The 16,376-nt window shown below is 35.7% G+C and overlaps 1 protein-coding gene across 2 annotated transcripts in view; it reads left to right on the plus strand.

Moving 5' to 3' along the window:
- Positions 1-16,376, plus strand: part of CPED1 (cadherin-like and PC-esterase domain containing 1) — a 320,989-nt gene that overhangs the window by 25,815 nt on the left and 278,798 nt on the right. For both annotated transcript variants that reach the window (XM_011937391.1, XM_011937392.1), the window contains exon 3: positions 677-860. In XM_011937391.1, coding sequence (XP_011792781.1) covers positions 677-860 — 184 coding nt within the window. The remainder of the gene's footprint in view (positions 1-676; positions 861-16,376) is intronic.

A 16,376-nucleotide genomic window follows, 5' to 3' on the forward strand; every position in this document is an offset into this window, starting at 1 on the left:
GTTAGTAGAATTTCAATTTCTATTTTGAGAAAGAGGAATATTTATATGAAAGAGCAATAAACTATTGAGGTAATAACCTGGAATTATGATACTTCAGTAGTTCTCCTCTCCTCACATGTGAAGACCCATTCTGCCTCACTGAGATGCGTTCCAGTTTTGCTACAACCCAATTGAGAGAAACTGCAGCATTGTTTATCTACAAAGAGCTCTGGACTGCTTCTCACCTCGACCCCTTCCTGACCATGTCCTTTCCGTACAAAACCTATCCTCTCTGAGTGTTTCCTCTACCATGTTTACCTAAAAGAGCTATTAAAAGATAATGCAGCTAGAACTACTTTATAAAAGCACAGTGCAGATGAAAGGCACTGCTATTAATTTGTATTTTCAGCTAGAGTTGAGCTCTATATTTCTATGCATCAGTATTCCTCCAAGAACCTCTATATTTTATAGCCTAAAATTTTCATCTTTCTGTTACAGTGAGGACAATTCAGTTGACCTTCAGTTCTTGCATATGAGGTCATCTTTGTCCTTGTCAGTCTTTCAGAGAAATTGTCTTTCACTTCTAGAGAAAAACTTAAGAAAAACTTCCCAAATAGACCTTGACTTGCATTCATGATGTCCTTCAAGGGAAATGTACTACTTTTTTATATTGAAATTTTATGCCTTTTTTTCTTAGGTCGAAGAATCAATGCAGACACACTTTGGCAGCCATGGCCGAAGGGCCATACTCTACAGGCCTCCTTTCTACAGCAAAACAGAGCTTCGGCTACACCAGCGCATTCTGACTCAACATGGCTATACCGTTGTGATCGCTGAAGAAAGGCACAATGCTGGCCTTGGACTGGCGCTACTAGAACAAGGTCAGAATAGTAAGAAGTAACTGCCAAAGTCACTTGACATATAATGTTAAACAATTTCTAGAATGTGCTACTATCTCCCTCTAAAAAAAATTATAAAACCAAATATTTATCCTTGACCAACTTTCTCACATCATAGAAAACTTATCTCTTTTTTTACTTCCTCTCTATTTTTCTTTAACTGTATCTCTTTATTCCTGAAATTATTTTGTTTATATTTTTGTAGCATTTTGGAGTCGCATAGTTCATGTTTAAATGCCACATAAAAAATGTTTATGTTTATGAGACTGAATATATGTTCTGCCCAGCACCCAAACTGCTTCATATTTTAAGAAAATTGCAGCTTCATCTGACTGCAAGTAGAATGTGCTGGAAATTGTTTCCAGAAGCCAGCTTAAATGTGATTCACAGATTGGCTCTAAATAGGAAAGAAGTATGGATATTGATCATATGCACCATTACTTGTCAAGTACATTTATTTCTGTCATTTGGAGAGAATAATAAGAGACAAGTTTTTAAACAAGTTTTTTGCAAAGAAAGTTGAGTAAATAATGAGACTCAAAAGGGCAATAACAATAAGACCTACCATTTCTTGAGCGAGTAACTGTGGCGGATTCCATGCCATCCTCTGTATTCATGATCACATTTAACCTACACTATAGCTGCCAAGCATCCTGAGATGAGGAAATATTAATTCCAACTTCTAACCCAGATTGCAGAAAAGGAAACTGAGGCTTTACCAGCTGATATGATACACCTTGTATCTTACATCTGGTGTGAGGGATGGACAGATGATACCTGTGTTTCAACTCTCACTTTCTCTGCTCTGGTTTTTTACCTCTTTGATACTTCAATCTCTCCTTTGGTCCATAATCCTGCACTTATCTATCATTATGAGAGCTCAATGATGCAGAAACCTCATTCAGAATAAGCAAATCAGATTCTTCTCTTAATGATTGTACAATATATCTATTTTCCTATTTATTAAAAGGGGAGGAGGATAAGCACTTTGAATTAACTGTTTATCTCAGCCATTGTTTCCTTTGGGGGAGAATAGTCAGATCCTGGTATCACAGTAGTTTTCACAACAATCTTGCCATCAACACAGCACTCCTTCAGTTAGATGCCCCCTTGCTGGTTTGTGCTGGCAAATGAATGAAAGCAAGTTGGGAAGATATTTCTGAGAAGGTTGGGGACTGTTTAGCCATGGCCATCCTTTATCACATTGACAGTGAAATTGTGAGCTACTTAAAAGAAACTCTGAGGAAGTAGAATACAGAGGATCTGTTTTGATGAGAAGAAAGAAGGTCTTAAAATATTCAGAGCCTGGGTCATGGGGACACAGGCTTTTGTTTACTCCATTTAGTCATCACTGCCTTCTAGGAGTAGTGTGGAAATCTAAAGCACTGAGCTTCTGGAAGCAAATGAGGAAAAGAAAACAAAATAAGAAAGCTCTGGAATATTAAGGAAAGCTGAAAAGAAACTTTGCAAACCTTATATTCTCACCGATGTCGGCTCTATTCTGTAAGACCAATCTAAAGTTCTGGAATACCCATAAGTGATATTTAAAAACCTATTTATCAGAATAGCTATTGGTATAAAGAAAAAAATATAAAATGTTTAATCTTTCTTTCATTCCACAAAATATTTCATCCCATCACTGAAGGGGTGATTGTATAACTACCGCACACTGCCATAGGACCCGTGCTCCTGGAGTTGTGCAGAGTGGCCCTGATAACCTGCTACTATTTTCTGAAATTCCTAAATTTCCCTGCCTTCTTGGTGCTGCTACTGACTTTCTATGGGCACAACATGGATTATCTGTACATTTCAACTTCAATTCAATTTTAGTTTTCAATTTTCTCCAGCTGCAGAGCAGATGGGTTATAGCTCCTCTTTCCCTCGATGTTCTTGGGCCAGTTTTACCAGAAAAAGGAGACTTACTCTGCAGCTTCCAAATATCAAGGAAGTGCAAAAACAGCCTGAAGGCAACAGAATCTGGCAGCCAAAGGAACTGCTGGGCTCAGCGGCACAAGATAACTACATAGTGTCCCTAGAATTTGTCAGTGTAAATGCTGATTTGGTTTACTTTTCCCACATTCCCACAGCTTTTAAAACATCTAGATCCTACCTCTGTCTTGGCATTCTTTTACCGTGTATAATAAGATATTTTTACTGGATAGGTCTCAAGAAAGGGTAGCAATTTCCCAATTTCATGAGTATGGAACATTGATTTTTATTTTTTATTTGATTTTGTAGTTTTTACTATGAGAAAAATATGCATCACATACCTTTTTAAAAGACTCGTGACTATAATCTAACATTTCCTTGATGATTTATTGTATAGAAAGAAAACATTTTTATTGCAGCCTATTTTCCACGCCACAAATTTAATCTATAAATTATATTTGAACTGAGGCACTTGCTACAAACAGTATTTCCTAGAGATGTGATTCTTGCAGAATTTGTTTTGCTTTAGTTTTGCATATTCACCTCATGGTTGTTTTTACCATGTGTATATCAACAGAGAATATGAAACTACAGTGGGAGTGTTTAAACGAAACCTCTCCAAGTTGAGCAGCCTGGGGAAAGGGGAAACAATTCAGAATAATCCAGAGCCCTACTCCACTTCCTTTTACCACTGCATTTTCTGCTTTTTAACGTGCAATTTGAAAATATTACATTAAAAACAAAACAGATACTCTCACAAATGTTACTGAGTACCCAGGTGCAGATTTGACACTTTGATAAAATGTATTTTTCATCCTACGACAATACCTAGAGAAGGTATTTTCTCTATTTTGCCTATTTCACCTGCTTTCCTGTCCTTTCCTGATCCACCCCATTCACCTCTAAAATCTACTTGGAGTAGATGTTATCATTGGATCCGAATTATTTACGTATACTTGAGGAGTAGTACATATTTAGCAATTTTCTGTCAATTTCTGAATACATACTGCACTTTCAAATTATGTATATTATAAACTACACACACACACACACAAAACAAAATGCAAACCAGCAATCAAGCTACAGAATTAAAGTCACTCGCTTTGTACCATCCTTTGAAGCACAAGTGACCCCTTTCCGGCTTGGAGCCATTCTTTTTCAACCTTTTGAGGAACATAAAAGAATAAAAATCAGCAAAACTAAAATAGTCATAGGCCAGATAGGAAATACTCCACTATTAAATATAATATTTACTAGTAGAGTAACCTTTGAGTTTTGTATTTGATTTAGTTTTCCTATGACGTGTATACTAGACACTTATTGAAAAGGAAAAAGTAGGCAATTTTGAGTCCTACATTAGAATATGGGTGTTATGTCACCCCACCGACTGGTTAATTCCTTTCTAATGACATAAGAGAAATTGATGTCTCTATTGGGAAAGATTTTAAGCCTATGAACATATGACTTAAGCAAGTTAAGTTCTCTGAGCCCCGATTCTCTTATCCATTAAAGGCATTAATGTTCTTAACTTCAGAGTAGTATGTGGTGGGGACTGAATCACTTGGTCCAACCTTATCAGAGTTCTAGAAGGAGACAAAGTAAAGTCCAGTCAGTGTTTTATCTCATGCAGAAGCCAGAGAAAGGGGCCCAGGATGTTACATGTTAAAAATAGCCACAAGTAGTTCTTATGTGTAGCCCAGTTTGGGGAGCACTGTTCTGAGGGACATATTATCGGTTCAAAGAGTAACAATTTTTAGAGTTAATTTTGGGAATAAAACAATGCAACAGTCTGCTTGCTATTATGCTATTACATTGCCTATGATTTAACTGCATAGGTATTTACAAACAGCATTTCATCTTTAAACTGATTTTGAGAACAGTCTGAGACAATTTTCTTTACAGATTTAGGCCTACAAAGCATAACAGAGTAAAAACATGCACTATTATGGTTCTCCCATCCCTTGCTTTGGAAAATATATCTTATGCCCCTGCATTCGTGAGAACATATAATTCTCTAAAGGAAAAGATAGAAGCACCATTCAATTATTCTGTTTCCTATCATGTAAGTGCTGTTTAGTAAATCAATGCTTCAGCATATAGTGGCCTAAAAAGGAAAGTTTTTATCCTACTCCAATGGTAAAATCCAAGTAGTATGTGGTCAAGGGGCTCTGACTTAGAGTAGATTTGATCATTGGATCAGAATCATTTACGTATACTTGAAGAGTACTGGATATTTGGCAATTTTCTGTTAATTTCTGAATACATATTATACTTTCAAATTATATATATTATAATCCACGTGGAAAACAAAATGCAAACCTGCAATCAAGCTACAGAATTAAAGTCAGTCTTGCTGTTTAAAATTGCTCTTGCTTTTATAACTTGGGGGTTTCACATAGAATGTTTTTTGAAGAAATACAGAAAGTAAAAGACCATATAGATGTTCTTGCCAAGGGCTGGCAAACTATAGTACACTGGCTAAATCTGGCCCACTGCCTGATTTTGTAAATAAAGTTTTATTAGAAAACAGCCACTCTCCTCTGTTTTTGTATTGTCTTTGGCAGCATTTGTTTTACAAAGGCAGAGCTGATTAATTGTGACAGAGGCTGTATGGCTTTCAAAACCTAAAATTTTTATTATTAGGCCCTTTACTGAAAAACGTTTCCTAGCACCTGTATCCAGAATAAGCCTATGTAACTTGATGTCATATCAAGCTGATGATTGAACTCTAGGACTGAGATGTTTCATTTATTAAACTTACACCAAATCTTATTCAAAAGGGATATGATGGTTTACAATAAAATATATAATAACAAAATTAATAAAATATACATATAAAATTAGGGGCCAAACTGGTTATTCCACTTAGCTACCATAATTTAGGCTTAGTTGTGTGCATGAGCCTCCAAGCACCTAGAACAACAAGAGAAAGAATAGAAGTTTGGAAGTTTTACTCTCAGGAAGAAGGAACCATTATGATTCATCCCCCTAACTTCCCACATGCTCAAATAAGATATTTAAAGCAATTTTTTTCAAAGGGAGTATTAAGTAAACAACAGTAAGTTATGTAATGGGTCAAAAGTCAGAGCAACATTTGTACTACAAATGAAGTAGATGTCATATCTTGGTTCACATAGCAACATTTTAATATGAGTTCAGAGTATAACATTACAGCATGATATAGTGAAGACATTTCTATAAAGGGCTAGAGTTAATACTATGATAAATAGTATTTATTGGAATTTGTATTGATATTAAACTTGATACAGTGTGTTCTGGAGAACAGTATTTAAATGAGGCTACTTGACAGCTTTTCACCTCCTAATAAGGACACTGTTATTTACCCAAATATGTTCTTGGGAAACACTATTAAAAGATATAGTTAATAGAGCAAGAGATACAGATCACTACTTAATGTTGTGGAAAATATAAAAAGAAAGATCTATTTCCTTGTTTATAATTTAATAGTTTTCTATCTTCCTATATTTTGTTTACATTCACTTGCACTTTAAAAAATGTCCAACATCAGTTTATCACTTGGAATTTAGTCTCATTTTGAAGGTTTATTTATAGTGGCTACTTGCCAAAAGCTGTTTCTGAAGTTTGTATAGAAAAGAAACATCCACTACAGATCAATCTTAACCTTTGTAATGGAAAACATATTTCACATTTTTCTTTTTATTTGTAATAATAAAGAAGCTATAAGGAAGTCGAACTTTAAATTGCCCATAAGTAAGATGAGTTTAACCACAATAATAACTTTCTTGGGGTGGTAGTAGACTTTGGGAATTAAAAAGTATAAGCATTGAAGTAAGACAGAACCTAGGTTGGAGTCCTTAGTGTTACCTTTTCATGGTTACATAACCTTGGGCAAGTATCTTATCCTCTCAAAGTCTTGGTTTTCTCATCTACAGGTTGATCCTTTTGAGGTTGTTTTAAGAATGGTACATAGTAATCACCCCATAAACGGGAGATAATACTGTTACTGCTGTCAAGAACTAGTTACAGAAAGGAGAGCATGACATTTCCCCTGTAGGGAGGTGTATTTAAAATACGCCGTAGTATAAGAGTGCTGCTGTTGGATGTCACTGTGGGTAAAATGAACTTGATGGGTGTTTTTCAATTTAGCCTTCTCAACTTCTATGTTCTCATTAAAAGGTCTGGGTTGTAAATCCTCCTGAAATTCTGACATACTGTCCCGGATTATTCCCGTGGAAAAATCTCACATTAACAACAACAACAAAAAAAGTACGCTTCCTAAGGTCAGGGACCATATCTTTTCTGCTTATCATTTATAACCACACCTTCCACATAGGGGCATCTCATAAGTATGTATTAAATACATGAACAAAGGAGGGTAACAGAGTGCATCAATATTTGGACTCCCAAAACAGCAGATTCACTCGGGAAACTCATATTAAAACTTAATTTATAAAACTTTTATTTTATCTGACTTTAGAGGAACACTGATATTTTACTTAGACTTAAATCCACTCTTACACCAAAGATAATGAAACAATAAATATAGTATTACATAGGGCTGATAGTTTATACATCCAATGATTCTATACTGCTGGGGCTTTTAAGTACTTGTGTCCATTTTTCAGAATTTTACTCTTTCCTTGCTTTCGAGGCTCTCTTGTTACATTTGCAGGTTAATTGACCTATTGATTTTGGGACAGGTTGGATGAGTTTCGTTCTATACATATTCAGTGGTAGGTGTTGTGAACTTTTCATAGGGATGTATTCAGCAGAAACTCAAGCAAGCAGAAAGGCCAGGTCAGGAGATGTAGATTTGTGGGTCATCTTCTGAGAGGTGATAATTGATTTACTGAAGGTTCAATAGCCTGTAAAGCAGTGTAACACAAGTGTTACCTAAGGATGCTCTCTGGTAAAACTAAGTATACAGCTTCTGCTACTTGTGAACCTACAAAGCAAGAAGGAGAACAGTCAAAAACCACGTCGTATCACTTAGGTCCTATCTGCATCTTCTATATTATGCTCTGTAGTTTATTTCTTAGTGTAACGTAAGTTTTATTGGCTTCCAGTTCTTTGCTTTGAAAAAACATGTATTACGATCCGGAATTTTAATAACACACTTCTGTAGAAAAAAAAGACACCATCAAATTATTCTCTTTCCTATCATCCAGGTGCTATTCAGTAAATCATTGTTTTACTTCATAGGATAGTAAGTGGCCAAAAAAAGATACATATTTTTCTAAGGTTTTAACCTGCTCCTGGGGTCAAGTCTCAGTAACATGTAGTTCAAAAGACTCTGACACAGAGTATATTTTATCATTTTGTCAGAATTAGTTACGTATACTTCAAGAGGGTTTATTTCTACAGTTGCAGCAGAAGCCAGAACTGTAGCAGGAATGAGAAAACAGATTGTTCAACTGAAAAGAATGTTTCTGGGAGGCCCTATACGTAGTTGAACCAATATTTTCGTATTCCCATTGTTTAACGAGGTGCTTGAATGCAAGATTTATTTTTAGTAACTCTAGAAGGCATCACTAGGACCAGTTTATGGAAGGACATTTTATCGATCATAGTTGTCCAGCAATAGAACAGCCCAAACCAAAAAGTAGGAAGTTTTGTTGCAACAGAAGCAACTCTGGGTTGCTGCATTATGTAGCAGAATGAGTGAAATTACCACGAAAGCTTTTTTTGAACTCTACAGTTCTGTGGTAAAATATAAGACTCAAACACACAGAATGAGAGAAAACAAGACAAAAATATGAATCTCTATCATTGCAGGGATTCCTTTTCTTTACTCTTTGCTTTGTCTGGTGTTGCACGAGTGGAAGAGAGAAATAGCAGGCAAGGAAGAGGTGAGAAACACCAGTCTGGAGCAAATCTGGATGTGGCCCTCTTGGACTAGTAGTGCACGTTTATAGCAGATGCTTCTGCTAATTTAAGGCTTGAGAACCTAATGAACTTCTCTTCCCATTCCTTTTCCCCCACACAAGCACCCTGCTGCTTTCCTGAGTTTAATATGCTCTATGACTATTTAGCAGGAAGACAAAAGAGTAAAGGTCACATTTAAAAGGCACTGTGTGTTTTGCCTTGCCGGTGTTTCGCCGAGAACACATTTGACATACGTTTTTCATTATGCAAGTAATAGGCTTTGGATGGTATCAGAAGTGCTTCTGTATTTTAGCTAATCAAACCGGGGGGAAAAAAAGAAATTGAATCAAAGAAACATATAAGACTGCACTATTCTATTTTATTGTGTTATGACACACAGTAATTGTATGCTCAGGTTTATTGTTATTTTCCTCAGTGCTTGTAGAATTACTGATGTATTTACGACCAAACAGAATTCGTTCTTTAATTGGCTCACTGGAGCTCAAGGAATGTTTACTTAACCTTAACTCAATTGAGTTGTTTAGACTACAGAGACTTGAGTTCAATTTACTTTAATTTTTGAAAAAAAATTGTCTTATTTATAAAAGTTGAGCTTAGAGTGACCTCCCCATTCTGATGTTTTCTTTACCCTTCGCTGTGCACAGAGAACAAAAAGCTAGTGTCTCATTTTTACTCCAAAGAATCTAAACTGCTTCCTTAAATGGGTTAGGTCTTACAACTGAAAATGGCAACCAGATGTTTACCAAAGTCCCTAGCATTGCCCCGTCAAGCCTAGCTTCTTTCTAATTGTTTGATCTTTTTAAGTTTCATAGAAACCAGACTGGGTATTTAAATTGTCTAAAGCTGGGAAATGTTTAAATATAGCTTTGAAGATACTTTCTCTGAACTGTCTTGTTAGATGTACTTTCTCTTATTTTTAAGGAAAAATGCAGCACTGAAAATTTGATAAGTAATTTATTTCAGGTCGTTGTTCTTTTTGTGTATCTTTAAAATGGAAAAGACTATTTTTTGATAAGAAATCAGACATTTTTGTTTGGTTTTGCCTAAACTGTGCTTTGAATGGTAGATTTAATTTGTAAAAACACATAATATCTGAATTACAATTAGATTGAGGAAAGACTCCAGGACAGATAAACAAACTCCTTCATATGGGATCTTTCAAACGATAGTTTGTGGATTAACTAAAACGGGAGTTTGGAGACTCCAGGTACAGTGTATTTGCTACGCCAATGCATTATTAAGTTTAGCTGCTTGAAGTATTTTTGATATTTTTCTCAATTTGGGAGGAGTTTGGGAGCTTCTAACTATAGTTCCCAGACTGTCTTTTAACAATTGTACAACTTTTACTTTCTACTCTCAATATTATAAATATTGTTGAAACCTAACTCACTTCCTTTTTAGACTTGACGTTTCCCAAAATAATTAACATTTTTCCCTGATGGTCTTTCATCTTTTTTAGCTCAAGTTGCTTCCCTCTAATACTGTCTCTTGGTGGACATACAAACTTCCATTTGGGTAATAAAGCCTTAAGAAAAAGTAGAATTTTTTTCTTAGCAATCTCTCTCCAATTAACTGTCTATAACAACTTTTGCCCCCACCTACCTCCTAAAATTGTGCCTTCAAAATTTACCAAGAAATTCCTTTTTGTTAGAAAATTCAGTCACTATTGAATTGCAATATTTTTGGTATGAGAATAGATTTGGGCGTGAGTAGAATATCAGTATTTCTCAAAAGTTATATACATTCTATTCTATAATGAATAGAATAGAATAGTGAGATTCTCCTCTCTACAAAAAAGTAAGAAAAAATAGCTAGGCGTGGTGGCAGGCTCCTGTAGTGCTGGCTACTCAGGGATTGAGATGGGAGGATCCATTGAGGCCAGGATGTCAATGGATCCTGATAGCATTGATGTGAATTCACTGAGGTAGTTTCTCAGTTTCTTTTTTCTTACTCTAGTAGTGTTTCCCAAACTTGATGAAACGCATGAGCCATAGTGGAATAAACACCACACCACCGTGTCCTTGCATGTGATATGCGTTGGGAGTGATCTTCCAAACCTTTTTCTCTCTTAACCTCCTGAATGATGCCTAAACCTGCACCTCCCATCTTTCAACCCCTCCTTCTTTCCTTCTCAAAATACAGACATTCTCCAAGAATGTTCCCTCTCAAAATATGGACATTCTCCAAGACATTTATCCTCAGTCATTTTTTTCCTTTTCTTGATACTCTCATCAATAATTTTTTCCTACTCTGCAGATGCAATATCTCCCTCAGGAGATATAACCTCTAAATACGGTTGAATCCTACCTAATTTGTCTCCTATGGGCAGAATTTGGAGAGTCAAAATTGTCCAGGTACCTGATAGATGTTTTGATTTGTGCATCCTACGGCTTCAACATGTATAAAACACAACTGATGGTGCTACCCCAGCAGTATCTGTCATTCTTTCCTGACATGTTTCTGTTGCTAATTCCATATTCCCTCACTCTCTCAGCTCTAAGGCTCATCATCACATCCCCCATCCCCATTAGGAGATCACTATTATTTGGGCAGTCTTCCTTAAGCTCTGAGCGATCATTTCTTTCTTAAAAACATGTTAATTTCATGATGCCAACTTTATATTTCCTTGAGCAAATGACAGTAGTATACCTGTCAAAAAGCAAACAAACAAACAAACAAAAACAGAGGACTTGCTTACTTAGGTGAACTGGAATCTCAAGTTTTCAAGAAAAACTGGCCTGTTCAGGAATCTACCTGCCTCCTTACAGTTTCAGTTTCTCTTTCCTGAAATCACAACACACATCTGTCACCAAGCCCTGTAAAATGTGCATCTGCTCTGCCCTGGCTCCTCTTTCAGCTACTTTGCCTCATCCTTGTGCCATCATAGTAGCTATTAAACACTCCCCTATTATTTTCTACTAAACAGAACACGTATTTCTTAATCAGGCATTCAGTACTTCCCATGCTATGGGGCCAGACACTTCTACATTCCTGCTATAGCCTTGGTTCTCAGGCCTGTTCACACATTCCAATTACTTAAGGAACTTAAAATTTTAAAAAGCCAATGCCCAGGTGACACTCCAGAAAATTAAATCAGAATTTTGGGGGAGGGAGACAGACCAGGACATCATTATTTAAAAAAAAAAAAGGTTTCCCAGGTGATACTAATACGTGGCTAGGAAGGATAACTACAGTAATTGGTCTGCTCACCTTTGCCTGATCGTATTTCAAAGCTTTCTGCCTTGTGTTGTTGTTGAGGTTTTTGTTTCCTAGAGCTCCCTCCTTTCTGTCAGTTTTTTGTTTGTTTGTTGTTTGTTTTTGTTTTTGTTTTTGAGACAATCTGGCTCTGATGCGCAGGCTGGAGCGCAGTGGTGCAACCATGGCTCACTGCAGCCTTGACATCCTGGCCTCAATGGATCCTCCCACCTCAATCTCTGAGTAGCCAGCACTACAGGAGCCTGCCACTAAGCCCAGCTAATTTTTCTTATTTTTTTTGTAGAGAGGGGAATCTCATTATGTTACCCAGACTGGTCTCAAACTACTGGGCTCAAGGAATTGCCCCGCCTCAGCCTCTCAAAATGCTGGGATTCCAGACGTGAGCCATCTCGCCTGGCTCTGTCATTTCTTAAAGTTCAAATGAATATATGAATCCTCACCTCAATTCTTCTGAAGCCAAATGGTGAACAAATTTCCTTAGACCTCATCATACATTAGTCATATATCTTTCATGCCTAGGGTATGCTTTGTGTCATACTTTGTGATAATATTTTTGTGTTCATCTTATCTCCCCTTTTGTGTTATAAACTTCTTGTGAAGCAGGGAGTATTTTATTCATCTATTTGTATGCTATTCTGCATAAAACAATGCCGTGCATATACCTAGTAGATACACAATTAAATGTATACACAATTGAAAAAAATAAACCTGCAAATAACTAATAAAATGGCTGAATCTCTCCTTCAAATATTCAAGTGCCATTTTCTTCTTTGGACTTTTGGAAAAAAAATTAGTGATCATGATAAGAAACAGCTCTGTGGTAGAGCAAAATGAAACGTGCTCAGGGCTGTGTCTGAGCTCAACCAACTGAGGAACAGAACTCACATCCCCCTACCCTTAGTGAAGGCTCTTTGTAACCTTCTTTCAGGTTTCATCAAGCCAGTGACATCTCTGTTTCCAAAGAAAGAATTCTACCAACAAGTTGATTGTAACCTTTAATAATAATAATAATGAGTTTCAGCTCTTTCTCGAAGGAAAAGTAGGAAAGTCACAGCGAATCTCACCATTTATATAACAAAATGTTCCATTTAGAGTGGGGAACTCTTGGAATTTAAAAAATCTTGTTTAACATTCCACCTCCTTATCAGAGTCACTAAACAAGTGATTAAGGGATGAGGAGAGCAGAGGCGACTTTAGGGGACCTGACTGGCTCTATATTTTATAATTATATAATTGAAAACGTAGTTTTGGCAAAGCTCTACCATGGTGCCTACTGATTAGCTGGGATGGTGATTTTCAAATTTGGCATGCATCAGTGTTCTCTGGAAGGCTTGTTAAGTTGCAGACTGCAGATTGCTGGGCCCTACTCACAGTAGATCTGATTCAGTAAGAATGGAGAGGCAGGTTAAAAATTTGGATTTCTAGCAAGTTTCCAGGTAATGGTAATGTGCTGGTCCTGGGACCACATGTTGAGAATGACTGTGCTAGTTAGTTTTTTATTATGGTTTTTCAGCTTTTCTTACAAAAGCATAAAGAATTTCTGCATATCTCCTATTTAAGTAGTTAGTAGCCAAACAATTCCTCATTTGCCTTGCCAGGACCTTGAATCAACCTTTCACGTTGGTGAGAAGCCGCACTACTGAATTTGCATAGACACTGAACTCATTAATTATGAGTTGACTTGCGAAGCATTTGTACATGTTAGCTTCTTTACAGTCAAAGCCAATGATCTCATTTAAAAATGATAGCACAACTGAATTTAGACTGTCTTTGGACACACTGAGCTTTCTGGAAGAGTAGGATCAAGGCACAAATATGAACACATGATTTATTGTACATGATAATTATAGGCCCCCAAAGAGCAGCAAGATGATAGTGTGGAAAAGAACATTGGCCTAGGTTGCATTGTCTATGTGAAACCATGTCTAAATCGCTTAATTTCTCCAGATGCCTTTCATTTGCATAAAATGGATATTTTTGGATTAAATGATCATTAAGGTCCATTCCATTTGGAAAGAGCAAAAAGAAGTACACTAATGAATGAGAGGGATTACCTGTAACCCACTAACAATGACAATTAATTTTGGATGTTTCTTTATAAGCTTGTATATATTTTGTGCAGTTTTCTAGCTTGCTTTTTTAGCTGTTAGTTTAATAGCTATAATAATAAAGCTTTTTAACTTTATTATTATCAGAAACACATGCCATAAAAACTTTGTAAACATTATTTCAATGGCTGCATAAAGTTATGTTACATAAATTTATTGAATACTTCCTTAACTTAGTTTACCTAATTTTTCCAACATCATTAGATAATATTTCCCACTGTTTTGCTATTGTAAATAATGCACTGATAACATTATTATACATAAATCTTCATCCACATTCCTAATTATTTGTAGCATAGATTTCTGAAATTAAAGTTATTGGAATAAAGACTGAGAATCATTTCTAAAGCTCTTCATTTATGTTATCAAAATTCTATCTATTCTATCTGAAAAGGTTAAGTCATTTCTCATCAGCTGCACAAGAAGTTTCCCATGTCACCAAAGTTCATCAGCATCAAATCTCTTATCTTAATAAGTGAGGCTGTTTTAAGATTGAGAACTTTACCTGTTGTTCTATGGAAGTATAGAGTGAAATTCCAAATTCATTGATGTAGTATAAAACTGATGAACTTTCTTCTGGAAAACTGTTATTTGTGTCATAGTAGAAATGCTAGGAATGCCGGAATGGCAGGCACGTTCCACAGTTATCTGAAAACTCATCCAGATAGCAAATGTATAGGGAATAAAGAGGGTTTACATTTTCATTGGTTTGTTTGCTCAGATATTTCTGTTCATTATTTGTCCACCTTCAGGAAAGATAGCATATTAAGGTTTATCAGCAACAATTTATTTTGTGTGGTACCTGAAATCTCTACTTTATAATTGTACACAATGTGATTACCACATGATAAAACTGATTTTCGTTTCTTGTCTTACGGAAAGAAATCCCCTTATCTTGTCTTGTCATGCTGAGTATTTTTAAGACACTCTGTCTTATATCAGAGACATTTTGAATTTTAAAATGATCAATGTCCATGTTAATTTTATATACATTTTCATTTCTGTATAACATTTTATTGGCATTTTATAGTGCTTTGAGAGATACACAGTGTGTGAAAGGACAATTTGTGTTTTGGAGAATGATGTTCCTTACCTTAATGTATAGTCTTCCTGTTTATAAAAATGTTACATGTTTATGGTGGAATATTCAATCAAATACTGGCAAATGCAAAAATAAAAGTGAAAATTACTCCAAATTCCAGAGATAACATGGTTAACAATGTTGTGCATATTTCCAGGAGTCTTTTTAAGCATCACACATGCACACACAGACACACACACAATACATACACACACTTATGTTCTACTTTTTTATCTCCTGCCTCTTTACAAACAGTACATGTTAAAAGTCTTGTGATATTAATAATTTAAAAAAATACATTTTTAAATCAATAGTTTTAAGCTAGCCTTTATTGAGTACAGTATTCCTCCCTCATCCATGGTTTCACTTTTCTGGTTCCAGTTACCCATAGTCAACTGCAGTCCAAAAATATTAAACGGAAAACTCTGAAATAAACAATTTGTAAGCTTTAATTGTGCATTATTCTGAGTAGCATGAAGAAATCTCAAACTGTCTCACTCTGTTCTGCCCCAGGATGTGAATCATCCCTCTGTCTAACGTCTCCATGTTGTAGATGCCCCCTACCCTTGAGTGACTTAGTAGCCTTCTTATTTATCAGATCGACTTTCATCTCAGTGCTTCTACTCAAGTCATCCTTATTTTACTTAATAGCCCCAAAGGGCAAGAGTAGTGAAGCTAGCATATTGTTATAATTATTCTATTTTATTATTATTTATTGTCGTTAATCTCTTAATGTGCCTAATTTATAAATTCAGCTTTATCAAAGATATGTATATATAGGAAAAAACATAGTATTTATAGGGTTTGGTACTATCCACAGTTTCAGGCATTCACTTGAGTGGGGAGGTCTTGAAACATATCTCCTGCAGATAAGGGGGACTACTATACTAATTAAATGCATTGTTCTATGCACTTTATATGTATTATGTAATCTATTTCTCACTTCTAGTCCATAAGGTAGATATTTCTATCTCAAAGATGAACCAAGGTTTAGACAGCCATATATCCAAAGCAGTTCATGTCATAAATGGTGGAGCTGGCGCTTGACCCAAGGGTCAGTTTGTCATCAGACCTGAGCTTTTAACCAGAATATCATACAAATTTCCCAAAAGTGTATAGAAAATGCATGCTTCATTCTTTTTAGCATATTGTTGTATGCATACACCATATTTTTAAATGAATTCCTTCTTAATAATTAGATTTTTTCAACTTGTTGCTATAAAATACAACTTTGCTGTGAAATTCATTTATATTATATTTTAGAGATTTGAGTTATAATACAAAATTATTGCATCA

The sequence above is a fragment of the Colobus angolensis genome, unplaced genomic scaffold (genome assembly GCF_000951035.1).
Source record: "Colobus angolensis palliatus isolate OR3802 unplaced genomic scaffold, Cang.pa_1.0 Scaffold163, whole genome shotgun sequence".
NCBI classification, from domain to species: Eukaryota; Metazoa; Chordata; class Mammalia; order Primates; family Cercopithecidae; genus Colobus; species Colobus angolensis.